The 26,282-nt window shown below is 43.4% G+C and overlaps 1 protein-coding gene and 1 long non-coding RNA gene across 26 annotated transcripts in view; one reads left to right on the plus strand and one right to left on the minus strand.

The window, feature by feature from the left end:
• Positions 1 to 25,514, minus strand: part of LOC117200704 (uncharacterized) — a 178,514-nt gene extending 153,000 nt beyond the window's left edge. The window contains exons 1-2 of the long non-coding RNA XR_004482362.2: positions 23,020 to 25,514; positions 15,397 to 15,513 (exon numbers count right to left, since the gene is read on the minus strand). This is a non-coding gene — a long non-coding RNA (uncharacterized LOC117200704). The remainder of the gene's footprint in view (positions 1 to 15,396; positions 15,514 to 23,019) is intronic.
• The window catches only part of MAGI1 (membrane associated guanylate kinase, WW and PDZ domain containing 1), a 617,182-nt gene continuing 612,844 nt past the window's right edge, over positions 21,945 to 26,282 (plus strand). For all 25 annotated transcript variants that reach the window (XM_033424840.2, XM_033424841.2, XM_033424843.2 and 22 more), the window contains exon 1: positions 21,945 to 22,833. In XM_033424840.2, coding sequence (XP_033280731.1) covers positions 22,521 to 22,833 — 313 coding nt within the window. In that variant the 5' untranslated portion in view covers positions 21,945 to 22,520. The remainder of the gene's footprint in view (positions 22,834 to 26,282) is intronic.

The following is a 26,282-nucleotide window of genomic DNA, read 5'->3' on the forward strand; positions in this document are numbered from 1 at the left end:
GTCCCCGGCACTGGCAGGTGGCAGGTGGGTTCTTAACCACTGAGCCACCAGTGAAGTCCTATGGCAATGTCTTCAAATAAGACAACAATGAAATTTGCCACACTACAATTGGCACAAGAGTGCCATACCACTCTTACTTTACCAAATGATTTCTCTGTAACATGCAATGCTGTTTGATAGTCACAGTAGAACTTCCTTCAACTTGGAGCCAACCTTCTCAAGCCCTGCTGCTGCTTTATCAATTAAATTTGTCATATTCTAAATCCTTTGTTGTCATTTTGATAATCCTCACAGCATCTCCTCCAGGAGTAGATTCCATCTCAAGAAACCATTTTCTGTGCATAAAAAGCAACTCCTCATCCATTCAAGTCTTATCCTGAGACTGCAGCAATTCAGTCACATCTTCAGGCTCTACTTCTAATTCTAGCTCTCTTGCTATTTCCACCAGAGCTGTGGTAACTTCCTTCACTGAAGTTTTGGACCCCTCAAAGTCATACATGAGGGTTGGAATAGACTTCTTCCAAACTCCTGTTAATATTGATACTTGACCTCTATTAATATTTACCTCTTCCTATGAATCTTGAATGTTCTTAATGGCATGAGAATGGTGAATCCTTTCCAGAAGGTTTTCGATTTTGCCCACATCCATCAGAGGAATCACTATCTATGGCAGCTATAGCCTTATGAAATATATTTCCTAAATAATAAGATTTGGAAGTAAAAATGACTCCTTGATCCACGAGCTGCAGAATGGATGCTATGTTAGCAGGCATGAAAACAACATTAATCTTGTTGTATGTCTCCTTCAGAGCTCTTGGGTGACCAGGTGCACTGTCAATGAGCAGTAACATTTTGAAAGGAATCTTTTTTTTTATGAGGAGTAGTTCTCAACAGTGGGCTTAAAATATTCAGTTAACCATGTTGTAAACAGATGTGCTAGCTGTCATCCAGGCTTTGCTGTTGCATCGATGGAACACAGGCAGAGTAGATTTAGCATAATTCTTAAGGGCCCTAGGATTCTCAGAATGGTAAATGAGCATTGGCTTCAATGGCAAATCACCAGCTGCTTTAGCCATAACAAGAGAGTCAGCCTGTCCTTTGAAGCTTTGAAGCCAGATATTGACTTCTCCTCTCTAGCTATTTTAATCCTAGATGGCATCTTCTTCCAAGGGAAAGTTGTTTTATCAACATTGAAAATCTCTTGTTCAGTATAGCCACCTTCATAAATTATCTTAGCTAGATATTCTGGACACTTGCTGTAGCTTCTGCATCAGCACTTGCTGCTTCACCCTGCACTTTTACGTTACAGAGATGGCTTCTTTCCTTAGGCCTCGTGAACCAACCTCTGATAGCTTCAAACACTCGTTCTGCAGCTTCCTCACTTCTCTCAGCCTTCATAGAATAGAAGAGAGTTAGGACCTGGCTCTAGATTAGGCTTTGGCTTAAGGTAATGTTGTGGCTGGTTTGATCTTCTATCCAGACCACTAACACTTTCTCCATATCAGCAGTAAGGCTGTTTCACTTTCTTATCATTTATGGGTTCACTGGAGCAGCGCTTGTAACATTCTTCAAGAACGTTTCCTCTGGGTTCACAACTTGGCTAACTGTTTGGTGCAAGAGGCCTGACTTTTGGCCTGTCTATGCTTTTGACTTGCCTTCCTCACTAAGCTTCATCATTTCTAGTGTTTGACTTAAAATGAGAGACATGTGAAGATTGCTGGGGAAGATGGCGGAAGAGTAAGACGCGGAGATCAGCTTCCTCCCCACAGATACACCAGAAATACATCTACACATGGAACAACTCCTACAGAACACCTACTGAACGCTGGCAGAAGACCTCAGACCTCCCAAAAGGCAAGAACCGCCCCCCCCCCACCACCACGTACCTGGGTAGGGCAAAAGAAAAAAGAATAAACAGAGACAAAAGGATAGGGAAGGGACCTGCACCAGTGGGAGGGAGCTGTGAAGGAGGAAGGGTTTCCCCACACTAGGAAGCCCCTATGAAGGCGGAGACTGCGGGTGGCGGAGGGGGAAAGCTTCGGAGCTGCGGAGGTAGAGCACAGCAACAGGGTGCGGAGGGCAAAGCGGAGAGATTCCCGCACTGGCACTCACCAGGCCGAGAGGCTTGTCTGCTCACCCGCCAGGGTGGGCGGTGCTGGGAGTTGAGGCTCGGGCTTCGGTCGGAGCGCCGGGAAAGGACTGGGGTTGGCGGCGTGAGCACAGCCTGCAGGGGGTTGGTGCGAAGCGGCTAGCCGGGAGGGAGTCCGGAGAAAGGTGTGGACTTGCCGAAGAGGCAAGAGACTTTTTCTTCCCTCTTTGTTTCCTGGTGCGCGAGGAGAGGGGATTAAGAGCGCTGCTTAAAGGAGAGCCAGAGACAGGCGCGAGCTGCGGCTAAAAGCGTGGACAGCAGAGACGGGCATGGGACGCTAAGGCCGCTGCTGCCGCCGCCACCAAGAACCCTGTGTGCGAGCACAGGTCACTATCCACACCCCCCTTCCGGGGAGCCTGTGCAGCCCGCCACTGCCAGGGTCCCGGGATCCAGGGACAGCTCCCCCGGAAGAACGCACAGCGCGCCTCACGCTGGTGCAACGTCACGCCGGCCTCTGCCGACGCAGGCCCGCCCCGCACTCCGTGCCCCTCCCTCCCCCCCGGCCTGAGTGAGCCAGAGCCCCCGAATCAGCGGCTCCTTTAACCTTGTCCTGTCTGAGCAAAGAACAGACGCCCTCCGGCTACCTACACGCACAGGCGGGGCCCAATCCAAAGCTGAGCCCCTGGGAGCTGTGAGAACAAAGAAGAGAAAGGGAAATCTCTCCCAGCAGCCTCAGAAGCAGCGGATTAAAGCTCCACCATCAACTTGATGTACCCTGCCTCTGTGGAATACATGAAGAGACAACGAATCATCCCAAATTGAGGAGGTGGACTCTGAGAGGAAGATTTATGATTTCTTTCACCGTTTCCTCTTTTTGTGACTGTGTATATGTATGCTTCTGTGTGAGATTTTTGTCTCTATAGCTTTGCTTCCACCATTTGTCCCAGGGTTCTATCCGTCCGTTTTTTTAAAAATTTTTTCTTTTTTCTCTCTTAAAAATTATTTTTTATTTTAATAACTTTATTATATTTTATCTTACTTTATTTTATTTCACTTTATCTTCTTTCTTTTTTCCTTCCCTCCTTCCTTCCTCCCTCCCTCCCTCCCTCCTTTCTTTCTTTCTACTCCTACTAATTCTTTCTTTCTACTTTATCTCCCTTTTATTCTGAGCTGTGTGGATGAAGGGCTCTTGGTGCTGCAGCCAGGAGTCAGTGCTGTGCCTCTGAGGTGGGAGACCCAACTTCAGGACACTGGTCCACAAGAGACCTCCCAGCTCTACATAATATCAAATGGCGAAAATCTCCCAGAGATCTCCATCTACACACCAGCACCCAGCTTCACTCAACGACCAGCAAGCTACAGTGCTGCACAACTAGCTAGACAGGAACACAACCCCACCCATTAGCAGAGAGGCTGCCTAAAATCATAATAAGTCCACAGACACGCCAAAACACACCACCAGATGTGGACCTTCCCACCAGAAAGACAAGATCCAGCCTCATCCACCAGAACACAGGCACTAGTCCCCTCCACCAGGAAGCCTACACAACCCACTGAACCAACCTTAGCCACTGGGGACAGACACCAAAAACAATGGGAACTATGAACCTGCAGCCTGCAAAAAGGAGACCCCAAACACAGTAAGATAAGCAAAATGAGAAGACAGAAAAACACACAGCAGATGGAGGAGCAAGATAAAAACCCACCAGACCTAACAAATGAAGAGGAAATAGGCAGTCTACCTGAAAAAGGATTCAGAATAATGATAGTAAAGATGATCCAGAATCTTGGAAATAGAATAGACAAAATGCAAGAAGCATTTAACAAGCACCTAGAAGAACTAAAGATGAAACAAGCAATGATGAACAACACAATAAATGACATTAAAAATACTCTAGATGGGATCAATAGCAGAATAACTGAGGCAGAAGAACGGGTAAGTGACCTGGAAGATAAAATAGTGGAAATAACTACTGCAGAGCAGAATAAAGAAAAAAGAATGAAAAGCACTGAAGACAGTCTAAGAGACGTCTGGGACAACATTAAACGCACCAACATTCGAATTATAGGGGTTCCAGAAGAAGAAGAGAAAAAGAAAGGGACTGAGAAAATATTTGAAGAGATTATAGTTGAAAACTTCCCTAATATGGGAAAGGAAATAGTTAATCAAGTCCAGGAAGCACAGAGAGTCCCATACAGGATAAATCCAAGGAGAAATACGCCAAGACACATATTAATCAAACTGTCAAAAATTAAATACAAAGAAAACATATTAAAAGCAGCAAGGGAAAAACAACAAATAACACACAAGGGAATCCCCATAAGGTTAACAGCTGATCTTTCAGCAGAAACTCTGCAAGCCAGAAGGGACTGGCAGGACATATTGAAAGTGATGAAGGAGAAAAACCTGCAACCAAGATTACTCTACCCAGCAAGGATCTCATTCAGATTTGATGGAGAAATTAAAACCTTTACAGACCAGCAAAAACTGAGAGAGTTCAGCACCACCAAACCAGCTTCACAACAAATGCTAAAGGATCTTCTCTAGGCAAGAAACACAAGAGAAGGAAAAGACCTATAATAACAAACCCAAAACAATTAAGAAAATGGGAATAGGAACATACATATCAATAATTACTTTAAATGTAAATGGATTAAATGCTCCCACCAAAAGACACAGACTGGCTGAATGGATACAAAAACAAGACCCATATATATACTGTCTACAAGAGACCCACTTCAGACCTAGAGACACATACAGACTGAAAGTGAGGGGATGGAAAAAGATACTCCATGCAAATGGAAACCAAAAGAAAGCTGGAGTAGCAATTCTCATATCAGACAAAATAGACTTTAAAATAAAGACTATTATGAGAGACAAAGAAGGACACTACATAATGATCAAGGGATCAATCCAAGAAGAAGATATAACAATTGTAAATATTTATGCAACCAACATAGGTGCACCTCAATACATAAGGCAAATACTAACAGCCATAAAAGGGGAAATCGACAGTAACACATTCATAGTAGGGGACTTTAACACTCCACTTTCACCAATGTACAGAGCATCCAAAATGAAAATAAATAAGGAAACACAAGCTTTAAGTGATGCATTAAACAAGATGGACTTAATTGATATTTATAGGACATTCCATCCAAAAACAACAGAATACACATTCTTCTCAAGTGCTCATGGAACATTCTGCAGGATAGATCGTATCTGGGGTCACAAATCAAGCCTTGGTAAATTTAAGAAAATTGAAATTGTATCAAGTATCTTTTCTGACCACAATGCTATGAGACTAGATATCAATTACAGGAAAAGATCTGTAAAAAATACAAACACATGGAGGCTAAACAATACACTACTTAATAACGAAGTGATCACTGAAGAAATCAAAGAGGAAATAAAAAAAATACCTAGAAACAAATGACAATGGAGACACGACGACCCAAAATCTATGGGATGCAGCAAAAGCAGTTCTAAGAGGGAAGTTTATAGCAATACAATCCTACCTTAAGAAACAGGAAACATCTCGATTAAACAACCTAACCTTGCACCTAAAGCAATTAGAGAAAGAAGAACAAAAAACCCCCAAAGTTAGCAGAAGGAAAGAAATCATAACAATCAGATCAGAAATAAATGAAAAAGAAATGAAGGAAACGATAGCAAAGATCAATAAAACTAAAAGCTCGTTCTTTGAGAAGATAAACAAAATTGATAAACTATTAGCCAGACTCATCAAGAAAAAAAGGGAGAAGACTCAAATCAATAGAATTAGAAATGAGAAAGGAGAAGTAACAACTGACACTGCAGAAATACAAAAGATCATGAGAGATTACTACAAGCAACTCTATGCCAATAAAATGGACAACCTGGGGCTTCCCTGGTGGCGCAGTGGTTGAGAGTCCGCCTGCCGATGCAGGGGACACGGGTTCGTGCCCTGGTCTGGGAGGATCCCACATGCTGCAGAGCTGCTGGGCCCGTGAGCCATGGCCGCTGAGCCTGCGTGTCTGGAGCCTGTGCTCCACAACGGGAGAGGCCACAACAGTGAGAGGCCCATGTACCGCAAAAAAAAAAAAAAGGACAACCTGGAAGAAATGGACAAATTCTTAGAAATGGACAACCAGCCAAGACTGAAGCAGGAAGAAATAGAAAATATGAACAGACCAATCACAAGTACTGAAATTGAAACTGTGATTAAAAGTCTTCCAACAAACGAAAGCCCAGGACCAGATGGCTTCACAGGCGAATTCTATCAAACATTTAGAGAAGAGCTAACACCTATCCTTCTCAAACTCTTACAGAATATAGCAGAGGGAGGAACACTCCCAAACTCATTCTACGAGGCCACCATCACCCTGATACCAAAACCAGACAAGGATGTCACAAAGAAAGAAAACAACAGGCCAATATCACTGATGAGCATAGTTGCAAAAATCCTCAACAAAATACTAGCAAACAGAATCCAACAGCACATTAAACGGATCATACATCATGATCAAGTGGGGTTTATCCCAGGAATGCAAGGATTCTTCAATATATGCAAGTCAATCAACGTGATACACCATATTAACAAATTGAAGGAGAAAAACCATATGATCATCTCAATAGATGCAGAGAAAGCTTTCGACAAAATTCAACACCCATTTATGATAAAAAAACCCTGCAGAAAGTAGGCATAGAGGGAACTTTACTCAACATAATAAAGGCCATATATGACAAACCCACAGCCAACATCGTCCTCAATGGTGAAAAACTGAAAGCATTTCCACTAAGATCAGGAACAAGACAAGGTTGCCCCCTCTCACCACTCTTATTCAACATAGTTTTGGAAGTTTTAGCCACAGCAATCAGAGAAGAAAAGGAAATAAAAGGAATCCAAATCGGAAAAGAAGTAAAGCTGTCACTGTTTGCAGATGACATGATACTATATAGAGAGAATCCTAAAGATGCTACCAGAAAACTACTAGAGCTAATCAATGAATTTAGTAAAGTAGCAGGATAGAAAATTAATGCACAGAAACCTCTGGCATTCCTAAACACTAATGATGAAAAATCTCAAAGTGAAATCAAGAAAACACTCCCATTTACCATTGCAACAAAAATAATAATATATCTAGGAATAAATCTACCTAAGGAGACAAAAGACCTGTATGCAGAAAACTATAAGACACTGATGAAAGAAATTAAAGATGATACAAATAGATGGAGAGATATACCATGTTCTTGGATTGGAAGAATCAACATTGTGAAAATGACTCTACTACCCAAAGCAATCTATAGATTCAATGCAATCCCTATCAAACTACCAATGGCATTTTTTACAGAACTAGAAAAAAAATTTCACAATTTGTATGGAAACACAAAAGGCCCTGAATAGCCAAAGCAATCTTGAGAACGAAAAACGGAGCTGGAGGAATCAGGCTCCCTGACTTCAGACTATACTACAACGCTACAGTAATCAAGACAGTATGGTACTGGCACAAAAACAGAAAAATAGATCAATGGAACAGGATAGAAAGCCCAGAGATAAACCCACGCACATATGGTCACCTTATCTTTGATAAAGGAGGCAGGAATGTACAGTGGAGAAAAGACAGCCTCTTCAATAAGTGGTGCTGGGAAAACTGGACAGGTACATGTAAAAGTATGAGATTAGATCACTCCCTAACACCATACACAAAAATAAGCTCAAAATGGATTAAAGACCTAAATGTAAGGCCAGAAACTATCAAACTGTTAGAGGAAAACATAAGCAGAACACTCTATGACATAAATCACAGCAAGATCCTTTTTGACCCACCTCCTAGGGAAATGGAAATAAAAACAAAAATAAACAAATGGGACCTAATGAAACTTCAAAGCTTTTGCACAGCAAAGGAAACCATAAACAGAACCAAAAGACAACCGTCAGAATGGGAGAATATATTTGCAAATGCAGCAACTGATAAAGGATTAATCTCCAAAATTTATAAGCAGATCATGCAGCTCAATAACAAAAAAACAAACAACCCAATCCAAAAATGGGCAGAAGACCTAAATAGACATTTCTCCAAAGAAGATATACAGTCTGCCAACAAACACATGAAAGAATGCCCAACATCATTAATCATTAGAGAAATGCAAATCAAAACTACAATGAGATATCATCTCACACCAGTCAGAATGGCCATCATCAAAAAATCTAGAAACAATAAATGTTGGAGAGGGTGTGGAGAAAAAGGAACACTCTTGCACTGCTGGTGGGAATGTGAATTGGTTCAGCCACTATGGAGAACAGTATGGAGGTTCCTTAAAAAACTACAAATAGAACTACCATATGACCCAGCAATGCCACTACTGGGCATATACGCTGAGAAAACCAAAATTCAAAAAGAGTCATGTACCAAAATGTTCATTGCAGCTCTATTTACAATACCCCACAGATGGAAACAACCTAAGTGCCCATCATCGGATGAATGGATAAAGAAGATGTGGCACATATATACAATGGAATATTACTCAGCCATAAAAAGAAACGAAATTGAGCTATTTGTAATGAGGTGGATAGACCTAGAGTCTGTCATACAGAGTGAAGTAAGTCAGAAAGAGAAAGACAAATACCGTATGCTAACACATATATATGGAATTTAAGAAAAAAAAATGTCATGAAGAACCTAGGGGTAAGACAGGAATAAAGACACAGACCTACTGGAGAACGGACTTGAGGATATGGGGAGGGGGAAGGGTGAGCTGTGATAGGGCGATAGACAGGCATGGACATATATACACTAACAAACGTAAGGTAGATAGCTAGCGGGAAGCAGCCGCATAGCACAGCGAGATCAGCTCGGTGCTTTGTGACCGCCTGGAGGGGTGGGATAGGGAGGGTGGGAGGGAGGGAGACGCAAGAGGGAAGAGATATGGGAACATATGTATATATATAACTGATTCACTTTGTTATAAAGCAGAAACTAACACACCATTGTAAAGCAATTATACCCCAATAAAGATGTTAAAAAAAAAATCTAGAAACAATAAATGCTGGAGAGGGTGTGGAGAAAAGGCAACCCTCTTGCACTGTTTGTGGGAATGTAAATTGATACAGCCATTGTGGAGAACAGTATGGAGGTTCCTTAAAAAAGTACAAATAGAACTACCATATGACCCAACAATCCCACTACTGGGCATATACCCTGAGAAAACCATAATTCAAAAAGAGTCATGTACCAAAATGATCATTGCAGCTCTACTTACAATAGCCCGGAGATGGAAACAACCTAAGTGTCCATCATCAGATGAATGGATAAAGAAAATGTGGCACATATACACAATGGAATATTACTCAGCCATAAAAAGAAACGAAATTGAGCTATTTGTAATGAGGTGGATAGACCTAGAGTCTGTCATACAGAGTGAAGTAAGTCAGAAAGAGAAAGACAAATACCGTATGCTAACACATATATATGGAATTTAAGAAAAAAAAATGTCATGAAGAACCTAGGGGTAAGACAGGAATAAAGACACAGACCTACTGGAGAACGGACTTGAGGACTTGAGGATATGGGGAGGGGGAAGGGTGAGCTGTGACAAAGCGAGAGAGAGGCATGGACATATATACAGTATCAAACGTAAGGTAGATAGCTAGTGGGAAGCAGCCTCATAGCACAGCGAGATCAGCTCGGTGCTTTGTGACCGCCTGGAGGGGTGGGATAGGGAGGGTGGGAGGGAGGGAGATGCAAGAGGGAAGAGATATGGGAAAATATGTATATGTATAACTGATTCACTTTGTTATAAAGCAGAAACTAGCACACCATCGTAAAGCAATTATACTCCAATAAAGATGTAAAAAAAAAAAAGTGAGAGACATGTGACTCTTCCTTTCATTTGGACACTTAGAGGCCATTGTAGGATTATTAACTGGCCTAATTTCAATATTGTTGTGTCTCAGGGAAGAGGGTGGCCTGAGGAGAGGGAGAGAGACAGGGAACAGCCGGTTGGTAGAGCAGTCAGAACACACACAACATTTATCAGATAAGTTACCTCCTACTTGGGCATGGTTTGTGGCCCCCCAAAACAATTACAATAGTAACATCAAAGATCACAGATCACCATAACAAATAAAATCATAATGAAAAAGTTTGAAATATTGTGAGAATTTCCAAAATGTGACACAGAGAACTGGAGTAAGCAAATGCTGATGGAAAAATGGTGCAGATAGACTTGCTCAAGGCAGGGTTACCACAAACCTTCAGCTTATGAAAATACAGTATCTTCAAAACGCAAGAAAACGAGGTATGCCTGTAGGTCAGTGAAACTTTGTTACAGTTGTCAGTAAGACTAGAATGCTTGGGCAGAAGTGGAAACTGTTAAACCCTTCCCTTCCCAGATACCTTCCAGACCCACCTCCCTGCTCTTCATATAGTCACTCAGCTGGCAGCTTTTGTTGTCCTGCAGTTTCTTGCCAAGAACAAAGATTGAAAATCTCCCGGAGAGCAATTAGTGTCAGGGTTGACCAACTGGAAGCCAAACCCTGCAGCTATCTTCCCGCATTCCTCAACTCCCAGGAGGGCTCCAGAAGATGAGGGACAGAGGTTAGAGGGCAGGGTTCTAGAAGTTTCTTTCTCTTACGAAAGGCTGAGTTGTGTGGGTGGAGGAATTGTATAGGGTATAGAGCAGAGAGTGCTGGGTCTGAGCCTTTGGGAGATGGATTTCCTCTGCCTCTTTAAACGTTTGGCCTTCCGGTTACTAGCGATACTGAAGGGGCTATATGGTTTCTTCTGGAGCTGTGTCAGGATTTGTTCCATAAATTACCTGGGAGGATGCCATATGCAAATTCAAGAAGAAAGAGCAGTCTTCATATTCATGGGGACAGCTTAGTTATCCTCAAGGGGAAGGGAAGGAAAAATAGGTATCTTTTTTCTTAATAAAGTCTTTCCTATCAACTCGCATATTCCACGACTGTTCTTCCTTAGTAACAGGTTGGGAGCAGCCTGGAAATTTTACTAAAGCAATTTAGCCTAAATTTCAATATAACCTCACATAATAGTTATAGTGAATTGCTAGACTCCTTTGGAAGCTACTTTTATTTTTTCTTTTTGGCCGTACCACTGAGGCATGTGGGATCTTAGTTCCCTGACCAGGGATGGAAACTGCAACCCCTGCAGTGGAAGTGCGGAGTCCTAACCACTGGACCGCCAGGGAAGTCCCTGGAAGCTACTTTAAAGATCTGTTCACAGGATGCTTTTCCTGGGATGTAGAAAGACACATATGGTGACAAAACTATGATGGTTATCTCCGTAAACCCTTTGCTTTTAATGAAATGACCATTAGGAAGACAAGCAACACTCAATTCACATATATACAAAGGAAAAAAAGATCAAAGTATATATTAATCTTTGTCATCATATTTAGGCTAAGTGACAACTTATATAAAAAGTATTACATTATAACTAACAGCAATTACACACAGTTGATGAATGAGGACTGCGAGTCTCATACAGGTTATAAAACTTGCCTAAGGATAACTAGTCATTATGTGACAGCACAGGGCTTTGATTCTAGACCTGCCAGTTTTGAAAGTCCATACTCTAGATCAGGATGCTGTACTGAGTACGGGTATTTCATGTAATATTTAAATTTTTTCCTTTGTAAGTTGTATCGTATATCCCAGCACATTCTATATTATTTTAGTATGCTACCTTTTTTTTTTTTTTTTTTGGCGGTACGCGGGCCTCTCACTGCTGTGGCCTCTCCCGTTGCGGAGCACAGGCTTCGGACACGCAGGCCCAGCGGCCACGGCCCACGGGCCCATCCTCCCGGACCGGGGCACGAACCCGTGTCCCCTGCATTGGCAGGCGGACTCTCAACCACTGCGCCACCAGGGAAGCCCAGTATGCTACCTTTTTAAAATGGTGTCAGAGTGAGTTTTTAAATTTAGGTAAAATTCACATAACATAAAGTTTGCTATTTTAACCTTTTTTCTTTTCTTTTTTTCTGGCCTCCCGGCTTGCAGAGCCAAGGATTGAACGGGGCCACTGCAGTGAAAGCACCAAGTCCTAAACCCTAGACTGCCAGGGAATTCCCTATTTTAACCATTTTAAAGTACACAATTCAGTAGCATTTAGTACATTCACAGTGTTGTGCAACCATCACCTTTATTTAGTTCCAGAACGTTTTCATCACTCCAAAAGGAAATCCCATAACCATTAACCAGCACTCTTCCTCCTGCCTCCCCACAATTCCTGATAACCACCAATTTATTTCTTATCTGTATGAATTTGCCTGTTCTGGACATTTCAGATAAATAGAATCACACACTATGTGGTCTTCTGTGTTTGTTTTCTTTCGCTTGACATCATGTTTTCAAGGTTCTTCTATTTATAGCGTATATCAGTCCTTTGTTCCTTTTTACAGGTGAAAAATTTTCCATTGGATGGATAGCCACATTTTCTTTATACATTAATTATTTTGATGGACTTTTGGGTTATTTCCATCTTTGGCCATCGTGAATATTGCCGCTATGAACATTCATGTACAAGTTTTTGTTTGTACACCTGTGTTCAATTCTTTTGGATATATATACCTAGGAACTAAATTGCTGGGTGGTATAGTAATTCTATGTTTAACTTATTGAAGAACCATCAAACTGTTTTGCACAGTGTCTGCATCACTTTACAGTTCCAGCAGCAATGCATAAGTGTTCTAATGTCTTCGCATCTACACCAACATTTGTTATCTTCCATGAAAAAAAAATTGTACCCATCCTAGTGGAGGTATAGTAGTATCTCACTGGGGTTTTGGTTTGCATGTCTCTAATGACTAATGAAGTTAAACATTTTTTTTTTCATGTGTTTGATACTGTTCTTTAAAAAAATTAATTCTAGAATAAATAATCTAGAATTTTAGATTTATAGAACATTTGCAAAAATTATATAACAACATTTGAATAACACAATCTCCATATCAAACGTACTGGAAGGCATTTCTCTGCCTCCTCTACTTCTTCCACCTTGAGTTTTTAACTTTTTGATAGAGAAATATGTCATGGGAAAATATTATAGTTATTGATGAACGTTCTGATACATTGTCTATTTTGCTTACAAAATCATGGGGGTAGACAGTATTACAGTGACATTAGAAATTAATAAATGGTGGTACATAGCACAGTAATTAAGAACATCGTCTGTCTTAGTCACACCAGGTCTAAATATACTGGTCATGTCATCTTAGGCAAGGTATTCAACTTCTCTGAACCTCAGTCTCTTCTGCGAAATAGGGATAGCATCTGGCTCATAGTGTCATTATGAGGGTCAATTGAAAAAATGTATTGAAAGCACTTAAATGCATTATTTAGCACTCAATAAATGAGGGATTTACTTTGTTTTTTGTTTGCTTGCTTGCTTTTTAAAGCACCAAGCAATCACCTAATTTATCTGTGTTCCCATAGTTGGTCAGGATTTACGGGATACCATCATTCTATCTCTGCATCCTTCATTCATTCATACATGTATTCATTCATTCTTCAAATATGCATTGGGCCCATATTATGTGTTAAGCTGTGGTCACGAAGCTGCAGACATCAATAGCATTAAGAATCAAAAGTCTGGAAGCGGAGAAACATAAGATTAAATCCCAACTGCCACTTCCTAGGTGTGTGATCCTGGGCAAGTCACATAGCATCTGTTTCCTCATCTATTAAGTGGGACTGCTAATACTCCCGGCCTCATAAGGTAGAGAGGATTAAGTAAGTGCGTCACTGAAAGCATTTACCAAAGCATCCTGCATACTGAGCACTCCCTCAAAATATGTTAATCACCAGAGATTTAACAAGTTAACAAATGCAGAGATTTAGAAGAGCACATGACATATTGTAACTATGTCTCAGTGTATTTTGTTTGTCTGTTTTTGAACCACTGAAAAACATAAAACCATTCTTAGCTTGTAGGTAATACAGGGAAACGTTAAGAAATAAATTTGGCTGTGGGCCATAACCCAAGGCATAGTGCATCATATGAAGAAAGGATAAATATGGTTTCTTTAAACTTTTGTTTCAATTATTTATATACACGTTTATGTGTGTATATGTGGTGGTAAAACAAAATGCATTTCTTAGTCTGAACGGGAATCAAAAAATTTGAAAACATTAACCTAGAGAAGATTATCTGGAGAGCGGTGTCATAAATGCCAGCTTGCCTTAGCAGGTGGATCACATAGCTTTACTAGTTTTAGGCTTTAGTGATATCAATTCAAAATGTAAAGTCATACCAAAATGATAGATTAAAATAAAATTAATAACTGAAGGGGAAGTTATTTAGACTAGGGGTCTAGTCTAAAACAGAGTAACCTAAGATTTAAGCAAAGAAAAAAAAAAAAGAAAGAAAAAGAGAGAGAGAAGAAAAAAAGAATTGCTATCTGTCTAGTTTTGCTCCCATCACTCAGTTGTGAGTGTTCCCAGCACTCTCAGGATTTTAGAGCAAAGGTCACAAGATCAAGGTCAAACATCTGAAAAATGCACATGCTGTGCGTTTGGAAGCAGAAACATTCCCAAGCATATGCCAGCTTTTAAGTTCACTGAAGCAGGGAACTAACTTAATGATTAAAACTGCAATGTCTTCCAACACTTAGCTTAATTCAGCAGTTCTCTGCTGCATGTAAAATCCTTGGGGTACCCAAACTCAGGAAAGCTGAATTTCTCAGCCAGGAGTGTCAGGAATGTCCAGGATACAAGCACGACAAATTTGGGCACTGATTCCCTGGGGGATACTGCTCAAAACCACTCCCGGTTTGGCTAAGCCTCCCCTCACCTGGGCAACAGTCCACAAAAATGAGTTTAAAATTCCAGGAATGTGCTAAATCTGGAAAGTGAATAACACATTTTTTGGGGTCCTCATTCATCTGGCTACAAGATTTTATGGGGAACAATTTTCCAAAGATGGTACAGTTCAAGGAGCGAGGTTGCTCAGATTCCAGATTGCTGAGTCATTTTCTAAAACTCTGCCTAGTGTTTGCTGGATCGGCTTTGTGGCAAGACAGAGTTGTCCTTTCTGGGACCATATAGTCACACTGTGGGCAGCTGTAACCATCTGGGAACTCAGTGAATGGTTCCATAAAGCACATCTTCAAGTATCATAATGTGATCATAAAACTGGACATTGTCTTTCACTTATTAAAATACTATTAAAATAAATTATAGGTGGAGGATGCAAGAAGTTCTTCTAACAATGGCACCTTTAGTTTCTGAAGACATATTTGTGAATTACAATCCTTCCCCAAGAGATGTCCACCAGAATCACCCTAGGTTCCCTGGCATTGGACTTACCCAACACTATTGAACTGGTATGTTTTCTTGTCTCAGTATCCAATGAGTATTCAAGTAGGAGGTAAGCCTCTTCCAGCAAATAAAATAGCGTGTCTTTTAGTGCTGTACCATCAGTGCCTAGGAGGAATTGACAAAATAAGTATTTAATCAACATCTGTTGAATGAACAAATGAATGAAAACAATCTACCAACTGTTATGGGCCATCTTAGAATATTTAATTTTCTTTTTTAGTTTAGCTTCAGAAAAATTTAAGATTCATTTCAGAATATTTGAAATTGATGTTATGTAGTTTAACAAACCATCTGTATTAAACACGTATAACACTTGACTGGCTTCCCTTGTAAAGGGTACAATTCTGCACTACTGCCAGCTTCAGAATATCTTCAAAATAGCTACCAACGTGTGGGCCAACCACTGCAGCTTCGATTGAAATCAAACTCACACTACGTTTGAAATCTTGGAACTCTTAGTTAACTGTGGAAGAGGCGACCACGATCGGAACTTGTATAGGAACTCATTTTAATGAGGTTTCCCCGAGTCGTCTCAAGTCCACACACTCTGCCAGGCTTGATCAGGCAGCCAATCATGTCTGTGACTCACTTGTGTTTATTCTCAAAGCTACTGAAAAGTAGGCAGACTCCGTCTAGTCTCCACAATTGAAACTGAAAGCTTTAATACAGCCTGAAATTTCTCTCATTGCTCTTCCCATCTGTCAGTGAAAAATCTCCTTTATTTTGGGATTGCTAAACCTGGATGATGTAAGTTGCACGTGGCTATCTTTCCCGGCTGTCGGGAGAAGGCCAATCTGTATGTAGTAGGAGGGGATGAGGGCAACACCGAGGAAAAAATAACCGAGAGATGGAGAAAGCTGAGGGCATCGCTTGAGCCTCTTCATCCAGCCTTGATGAAAACTAGTTTCATCTCTACTCTTGCCAGTTATATGGAGTAATACATTTCCTTTCTTGCTTAAGCTAGTTCAACTAGGTTTCTGTCACTGGCAACCAAAACATCCTAATACAAATAATTACTTCAGCCCCATTCAGAATCCTAAATGATCATTAATAGGGCATTGGTTTAATACATCTTGGAACATTCAAAGAATAGAATATTATTGAGCTAAGAAAAGTGATCAATAGAGGTTTACATTTAACAAATAGAAAATTGAGGGTATATTGGTAAGTAATAAAAGGTATAAAGGATTATTTTATTCCACAAATTAACTGTAAATTCCAAATGGGGAGAGAGGGAGACAGAGAGACAACTTAAGAAAGTAGATTGCGTGCGTGTGTATATATTTGTATTGACCAAAGTCCAGGAGGAGATACACCCAAACGTAGAAACTGCTTACCTTGTGGTAATACAATTTTTTTTTTTGGCCACGCCCCAGGGCAGGTAGGATCTTAGTTCCCCAAACAGGGATCGAACCCAGGCCCCCTGCATTGGAAGTGTGGAGTCTTAACCACTGGACCGCCAGGGAAGTCCCTTGTGGTAATACAATTTTGAATAACTAAATTTAATGTTGCCTTTTTAGTTACCTATTTTTAAAATTGTTCTGCAACAACTTACATTATTAGGGTATTTTTAAAAATATGGGCATTCCATCTTTGATTTCAACGTGTATTTTCCTTCTCTCTCAGTTTCCGTGCAATAAATTGTTAAAAACATACAATAAGGGCTTCCCTGGTGGCGCAGTGGTTGAGAGTCCGCCTGCCGATGCAGGGGACGTGGGTTTGTGCCCCGGTCCGGGAGTGGCTGGGCCCGTGAGCCATGGCCGCTGAGCCTGCGCGTCCGGAGCCTGAGCTCCGCAACGGGAGAGGCCACAACAGTGAGAGGCCCGCGTACCGCAAAAAAAAAAAAAAAAAAAAAACAACATACAATAAAGAAGAAGACATATAGTGAGTGAACACCTTCAATAATAAAATCCTGTATTATTTAAGCATCTACCATGTTCCAATTACTATATTTTCATAGAGTTGGTGGGAGAGGAAATAAAAGAGATACAAATATCTATTGAGAAGAAAATGCAAACACCCTGTTCTCAAGGACTTAACAATATCATGAGGTATATGTTCAGTGGAATTATGTAGGATGATATGCTACATTACGGCTGAACATTTTGGAAATTTTAGGAGAGATTCCCACGATAAATTCTTCGGTTTCTCTTGCTTTCTCGCCCCCAACATCGAATTTCAAATCTTCCAGTTACCAATATTCATTTGTTTCCCAGGAAGTGAACCAGAACATTAGCCAGGATTAAACTCTCTTCCTCCTCTGGGGTACTAAAATAATAGTTCACATGTGATGTCTTGAAAGGTCACAAGAATTAACATTTTATTTATTCTTGCCTAGCTGAAAGGACTAAAGGAAGGGGTACCGTGGTCAGAAAAAACCCATCTGCCTCCCTGTGAGGAAAAGAACAAGTTATCAAGCGAATCATAAAAGCCCCTCCAGGAGATGACGTGGAAAGTTGCCCTCACTGTCTGTTTCCTTCAATCTGAACTAAGGGCTTTAACCTCCTTTGTTGATCTTCTGCTCTAAATTACCAGTTTGGCGTCAGTTACGTTTCTTGAATACGAAATATTTACCTTGATATCTATAACATACTCCTCAACGGCATTCTTCAGAAACTAAAAGATAACCAATTTTCATGTCCTCTTTTGCCCCACACCAACGAATTTATCTCCCATCTTCTCATTTTCAGAAAAAGGAGGTAAGTTACCACTTTAGACTACAATAATGATTTCTTTACTCACAACTAGAAAACTTTGAAAGGAAATGTTATTTGTGAAAGAAAAGCAATGTACAATTTATATTTGTGGATTTTTTTCTTCCCTTTAGTTGAACTAGCTATATGAAAATTAAATCATAATCTGTGCAGAGTTTATTGTGTCACAGTTTACTTATCTCGATCCACTGTGTTTATTAAGAGTTCATTGTTGAAATGCTTCCGCAATAACAGTATAAGGCCATTTGGCACGTCGCCTGTACCGGAGCCCACAGATCTCCAAACACTTTAGAAATGTTTGCAAATTAATCCTCTTTACATTACAGTAAATTATTCGATCTTCAGAGCCTACAGAAGGGGAACTGGAGATTGGATTCTGGAGTGGAACACTGTATTCCTTCAGTTTCAAGGGAAGAGATAGCAGGGTGACTTAATTGATGTGCACACACTATGTGGCAGATTCAGGAGCCAAAGAATGCTGGTACCCAAATATGCTAGATGGTGGATGGCCACATCCTACACCTTCAGAGTGCAGTGGTTCTGAGAATGGGCTTTGGTTCGTGCCTCTGGGTTCACATCTTAGCTTTATCACTTCCAAGCTCTTCAGCAAGTTTCTTTACTTGCCTAGCTTCACTTTCCTCAATTGTAAAATGAAGGTCATTCATGGAAGTCAAGGACATACCTACCTCACACGATTGTTGTAGTGATTACATAAAATAATGCACATAATTATCCTGGCACACATGGTAAACCTCCAAGTTAGATATTTTATGGCATTATTTTGTCCACTGGAATGTATTGTCAAAGTCATAACGTAAGTGAGAGAAGCCAGAACACTAGGATCCCACTTTACATCTATTCAAGCAAAATATACTCCAAGATAACTATAAGCTCTTTCAAAATAACAATCTATAAATCGGTTCTAGCCACCGAATCTAAATGGGCTTCATGTCAAAGGCCATATATTATCCAGTTTAAGATCACACTTAATCCATGCATTCATTCATTAAGTGTGTATGATGCACACTCCCCTCAAGGCATGGGTTTAGGTGCTGAGGATTCAAAGGTTGGAAAAGGATAGATATGATTTCTGCCTTGAAGTTGTTTCCAATCTGGGACACAGGAACTGGACCAGGAGAAACAGAGTAGACAGAGTGTCAGAGGAGGAGCAGAGAGCCTGGGAATATCATAAACTTAATGTCTGGAAAAACTGACAGTCATAGCTGCATTGGAGGTTCAAATTACTTCTTTTTATGTTCCTGGGTTATAATATGTCTCTCTATACCTCTCTCCACCCTGCTGTCTGTACCCTTAGGTATCCCTTCTTTTTTGGGGGGTTATTCCACATCTAAAATCGGAAGTGGGCTAAATTCCAAGTCCTTTCCTCTTCTCAGCCTCAGAAACACGTGGAATCCTGGAGAGGGAAGATGGTGCTCTGCAAGTGGGAGGAATCGCAAACCACTTGGTCTTGCCCATCCTTTGGACTCCTCCAGGTGGGAGTGAGGTAGGAGGTAGGGGACCAGTGATTGGAGGCAGGTGGGGGAATTCTTGGTAAGCAATCCTAGAATACGGGCTGCGGAAGCGAGGAACATACAAGGTCAAGCTTACTGGTGATTTGTAGGGGAATCTGTGATTTCAGTCTAAGGTGTTACACAAAAATGTGCATTTGGGGGGAAGGATTCACTCACCAAATACTTGAGCATTAACCAGGTACCAGGCACTGTTCGAGGAACTGCAAATGCATCAGTAAACCAAACTTCACTGCCCTCCTGGAGTTTACACTCTACGGGAAGATGCGGACCACAGATTTCTTCTCCTAAAAGGGTCTGTGATGTAAAAAATGCTCGGGAATCAAGATGCTAGACTTGTGGTCTTCATGTTGTATACCAGCACCACTTCAGGGGAACCTTAGAAGTCCAGATGATAGAACCCATCCCTAAGATTCTGACTGGCTGGATCTGTGCTTGGGTTTGGGAATGAACCTTTTGAATTTCACACTCATCTTGATTCAGTCAAGTTGGAAACAAATGGGTATCTTCCAGGAAAAGAGTCTGAAGACAAAGTTTCCCTCTAGCCGCTCCGCGGCATGTGGAATCTTCCCGGACCGGGGCACGAACCCGTGTCCCCTGCATCGGCAGGCAGACTCTCAACCACTGCGCCACCAGGGAAGCCCAGCTTCTTTTATTTTTATTGGCTTAGAATAGCACCCTACAAACAGCGCTTTAAAATATTTAAATGTACGCTTATATATTTTAAGTTTTAGAAAGGAGAGGAGGAATTATCATCATCATCTAACTTGAAACCCCAAATGATTCCTAATTTTTCCAACTACTACTATTACTACTAATACTACTAAGTTTTTATTATATACCATTTTACAAGTGTTCTCCCTGTAATACTCCCAAGAATCTTGTGAGGTATTGTTATACTTACTTAACAAGGGAGAAACGAAGGCTCTGAGGGGTCCCGGCGCTTGGTCAAGGTCACACAGAGATTGGACCGGTGGGAACCTAACCCCCAGAGCCCGGCTCTCAACCGTGACCTCTGCAGCACCGCATTCTTTCTGAGTCCTTTACACTCACCTCCCTTATTTAGCGCTTGAAATCTCTCCTGTGACCAAAGATGAATAAACAAGTTATAAATCACTGAGGGAAAGAAAATGCTTGGGAGACTATCGCCCAGGCCAGTTGGGGAGTATGTGGGGAGTGCAGCCTTGCCGGTGCAGGGTATTCTTTCTGTCCGCAGCCCCCGAGCACGTTCCGAAACCTAGCAAGGAGAGAAACTGGCTCTACCTCAGCCCCCGGGTCTGCGAATTCCGAGAGGTGGCTGCCGCGCCCAAGCCCCCGCGGGCGCCAGGACTCGGGTGCAGATCCCAGACCCAGAAGTGATCCTTATCTCCTGGCCCTGGGGCGGGTCCAAAGGCTGCCCAGCTCAGCCAGGAACTTGAGCCCGAGACAGATGCCTGGCTCCAGAAGTCTCTCCCAGCGAGGGAGTTAAAGAACTAGACCCCTTTTCGGTTGAAGACCCGAACCCCCTCTTGCTTTTTGGCTTCTTTCCCTCACCTATAGTTTTCCCGTGTCCAAAAAAGTTGGCCCCAAAGTTTAAGGGTGTATGTGTGTGTGTGTGTGTGAGCGTGTGACTCTCCCAGGGATCCCAGTTAGGGGACCCGGGGTACACTCACGGTCCCCCTCCACAGGATCGCAGACCCACGGGCAGACCCCGCTCCAGGACGAACCCCAGGGCTTTGTGCAGGCGGACAGAAGCTTCAGGGTCGGGTACTGCGTATTATAGGGAAATGCGGCCGGGGGCGGGTGGGGGTGCGGCAGACAGTGCGGGCTCGGTGACCGACAGCGGGGCCAGCCACTGGCCGAGGGCGGTAAGGAAGCTTAGGGCGGCGTGAGTGCGTGCGTGTGTGCGTGACTGTGAGCGCCAGGGTGAGTGTATGAGGCTCCCCAACCCCCACCTGTTTGAAACGGTTTTAAAATGCCAAAGCCAGATTGCCCATGTTTTCAAAAGTTGCAAACGGTTGGAGGAAAACACTTGCGCATCCCGCAAACTCCCAAAGGGATTTGCCGAGGCGTGGGCACTGAAAGAAAAGGAGGAATAAGAGGGGTGTGTGAAGCGGGGCGGGGGGGGAAATTGCCTGCTTCTGGGAGGTCGGCTTTAGGACCCAACGGGAAGCACATTGGAATCTCTCCCTTCGGGAAGGCGGGGTGGGGCGGGCCGGCCGGCAGGCGGCCGCGGGGCGCATGCGCGCGCGTCTCCTCAGGCCGGCCGCTGCGCTTGGCGGCGCGGAATAGAATGAACTGTAACAAAACAAGCCGAGCCTTTGTATCTGCTTAAAGGGGACGCAGGCACTTCCCTCCTGTCCCTCTCCCCCGCCCCCCCCCGCACCCCCACCTCCCGCCGCGCTCCGCAACCGCGTATCCAGGGCTCCCAGGAACTGGCTGGAAGGGCTTCCCCTAACCCTCAGTAACAGCCCGCCAGCGAGGAAAGGCGAGCCAGGCGGGAGGCAAAGAGGACACGCCGCATTTCTAAGAGGCAAGAAAGAAAGGAAGGAAGGAAAAAAATAACCCAAGCGGCGCAGAGTGGACTCTGGTCCCGGAGAGCACGGTCAGGCGCCGGAACGTGGACCTAGAAGCACCGGAATGCAAACAAAGCTCGCGGGCGCCTGTGCAGGGCTCGCGGGGAAGCCCGGAAAGTTTGTTTTATGATGGCTTGAGTGCGCGAGTGTGTGCAGGGAGCGAGTCTGCCAAGTTTCTCTCTCCCGTTGCGTTATTTGGGGGGAGATGTCTCTCCCTTGAACCAGCGTGGGCTTGGGGGCTTGTGCTGTGGAAGGCACCTGTCTCTCATTTTATTGTTATTTTTTTTGGGGGGGGTGGAGGGGCGTAAGTCATCATGTCGAAAGTGATCCAGAAGAAGAACCACTGGACTAGCAGGGTTCACGAATTCACCGTGAAGCGGGGACCCCAGGGCGAGCTGGGGGTGACGGTGCTGGGGGGCGCGGAGAACGGAGAGTTTCCGTATGTCGGAGCGGTGGCGGCGGCCGAGGCGGCGGGGCTTCCCGGCGGCGGCCAGGGCCCTCGGCTGGGCGAGGGGGAGCTGCTTCTGGAGGTGCAGGGGATCCGGGTGTCCGGTTTACCCCGCTATGACATACTGGGAGTTATCGACAGCTGCAAGGAGGCCGTCACCTTCAAAGCCGTCAGACAAGGTAAGACGGGATGCGCCTCCCGGAGGCGCCCCCAGAAAAGGGGATCGGCCTGCGGAGGCTCCCCCCGCCCCCCAACTCGATTTCCCGCTTTCCTCCTGCGAATGCGGCTTAGCGGGGAAGTTGAGGCCGTGCGCCCTGTGATAGTGAAATACAAAGTTGTTGAGAGGTTGTGGGTGGTTTGCTCACCTGCATTGGGAAGAGGGGCTTGGGTTTGCGCGGGGAAGCGTGGAGATTTTTCCCAGGCCTGGTTTGCCAACCTGTTATCTCCGCCACCAAGTGCAGCACAGCTTGCCTGCACCTGGAGGAGAGTTGGCAGGGGCAACGTAGACGCTCTCCTGACTCCCTGGGCGAGTGTTGCAGCAGGCGCAGTTGCTGCGTTCTTTGGCCACTTGTCTGTTTCCAGACCTGGAGAATGGGTACGAAGGAGGTGAGGGTCTTTGGTTGTTGGGCCTCCTCCATCAGAAACTTAGCGTCACCCGCGACTGCCCAGGTGGGTCCGGGCATCACCGCCTGGCAGTTCCAAAGCCCGCCGTCTGAATATCCTGCATTCACCCCACAGCAGGATGACGCATGTGTCTCGACCGTGTGGCCCGGTCCCAGGCTCGTGGGTGGCGGTGGGGGGAGAGAATGGAGAGGGTATTTCAGTGCTACTGAAGCCCAAGTTTATACTGCCACCAACATCACCACCATCACCATCACTAAGACCATCATCATCCCTGTGATGATGATAGCTGCTCTTTCTTGTTAGCTTACTACGTGCCAGGCTCTATGTAAAATGCTTTCCTTGCACTATCTTGTTCTGATTGACAACAGTTCTGAGACCGAGTTGTTCTTATAAACCCTATGTTACAGATAAGGAAACTGGGACTGATGTTGGTTCAGTTACTTGTCCAAGGTCACACAGATGCCAAGAGTGAGGGTTTGAGCCCTTGTTGCAGAGCCTTAAGCACTGAGGAGGAAGAGGTGGGGAAATGACCATGGGAGCCCCGAGGAGCACCCTGGAGAGGAGGGAGTGGAAGCAAATTCATCTCTCAGAAGCCTGGAGAGGAGTGATGACCTTTATGATGGCTGCTGGTGGGGGCGGGGAGTCCCTTACTTCTTAGTTTGGTGCAGGCATGGGGCTGTCCGTGATACAGTCCAATAGAGAAGGACTGGACTCCCTTAAAGGGAGCCCTTGTATGACCGTGCACCATGACGCAGGTTCTTCCCCGTGAAAGCACCAGGTTGAGCCCTGGTGAAAAGTTCCCATATGTGCCTGCGCGGGCTTGGAAGGGCAAGCAGCAGCTGGAGGAATGTGTCAGAGGAAAGAAGGGTTGGGCTGAGCTAGTCCTCTTTTGGAAACAGGCCCGTTCCAGATGAAACGGAGGAGGGGGACGGGGAGAAGGGCTGGGTCTTTTGGTAGCTTTGGGAGCCGAGGGACTGACGGTTATGGAAAGCTCCTTCCATTTATGTCCTCATTGTGCGCTTGCACACCTCCTCCAAGAAGCCCTCAGGCATCCTGCCCAGATGAACAAATCCTTCTTCCTCTGGACTCCCCTAAAGGTGTATCTTGTAGTTTTTTACTTACTTTGAGCTATGTTAGTTCCCTCCCCTCATTTCCATACAAGGTGGTAAGATCATTGAAGGGAGAGACTGTGGCTCATTCATTGCACATCTCCCCAGCTTTGGTTGAGGTCCATCACCTTGCCTCACTTGAGAATGTGTCCTCCCTCATCTGTAAACTGGCTTTCTTGTGTCACATAAACTAATAAGCACAAAGAGTGCAGAACAGTGCCTGGCACATAGTAAGTGCTCAATAAAGATTAGCTATTATTGTTATGTTTAAAGTGAATTGGGGCAGTTATTTATTTCTAAGTCTAGCTTTTAGTGTCAGGAACCTGAATTATGAAGTTAATACCAGTACCTGGATTATTAGGACTTGATAGAACTGTAGAGAAAATACTGTAGCATTTGATGGGATCAGCTGCTGGTCGCCGTGCAGGGGCATTTTGGAGAAAGGGCTGGTGGAAGGACAGGCAGGAGTTCCTGCGTGTCCTGTGCAGGGGTCTCCTGGTGTCTAATGGGTCCAGTGGGGGCTTGTTCTCAGTGTGCAAGCTACTGCATGGGGCTGAGCCTCCCTCCATCAGTTACCAAAGATTGGGAGGCATCGTCCCAGGGCCACCTCCTCATGGCAGTCCGGAAGGGTTGGTCATCTAACAAAGTGTGTTTGGAATCAGGTACCTCTGGGTTCGAAGGAAACTGTAGCTACGTAGGAATGCTCATAGAATGTGTGTGTGTGTATATGTGTAGGCAAATCTACTTGTTCTTCTTGTAATGGGATAGAATAAAGATATAGATGGGGACGCTTGAATGGCCTGGAATCCACCATAGTGTAAAAGCTACTATTTCCTGTAATGATTACACAGGCACAGGTAGCTCTTCTAACATCTTCATTACAGAAAGACGGCACTAGAAAGCATTTCACCAGCCTTCTCTTTTATGCTGAGAATAAGATTTAAATTATGCTACGAAATTGCTCTTCCTGTGCTTTCATTACTGTGTTTTAATCATATTAGCTAGGCTTCTACTTGGTACATGGTAAAGGAAAAATGTTACTTTTGTGTTGTCTGCACCTTGAACTAGCCACTACCAGGGACACGGGTCACTCTGGGTGCTGTCTGTATGAAAATGTCATGGTCTTCTTGTGGGAGAAGATTCTGCTGTTTCTGTTGCATGGCAACTCTCTGAAAAGATGCACAGACCGAAGTAGTCTGTAGCAAGTGGTATTATGTGAAGCAGGACTGGATTGTGAAAGACTCAAGCTAAATGGATCTACCAGGTTAGAGTTGGTCCATTTTAAATGGAGAGGACAGCCTTTCGTCACAAAAGTGCCTAATAAGAATGTACAAATACGTATATATGTTATATAAAATATGTTACTTTACATATATAATAAAGCATATATATGTACTATATATACTATAGGTATATATTTACCTGGAATAAAATGTGCAGATCTTAAGTATATAGTTTGATGGGTTTTGACAAATGTATATGCTCATGTTAGCTTCACCCAAAGCAAGATACAGAGCACTTCCATCACCCCAGAAATTTCCCTCCTGTCCCTTTCTAGTCAATTTCCCCCACCTCTTCCAGAGGCATTGACTGATTCTTCTCACCATGGATTAATCTTGCCTGTCATTGAAATTCATATAAATGAAATAATGCAGTGTGTACTCTTCTGTGTCTGGCCTTTTTCGCATATTGTGTGTATCATGGTTGTTTTGTATCGTTGAGTAGTATTCCATTGCATACATATACCAGATTGTTTCTATTTTTGCTTGTCAATGGACATTTGGACTGTTTATTTTTTCATCTATTATGACTAAAGCTGCCGTAAATGTGCCAGTTCTGCCACATCTTTGCCGATCTTTGATCTGGTCTGTCTTTTGAACTTTAGCCATTCTAGT

Source organism: Orcinus orca, chromosome 10 (assembly GCF_937001465.1).
Source record: "Orcinus orca chromosome 10, mOrcOrc1.1, whole genome shotgun sequence".
In the NCBI taxonomy this organism is placed as follows: Eukaryota; Metazoa; Chordata; class Mammalia; order Artiodactyla; family Delphinidae; genus Orcinus; species Orcinus orca.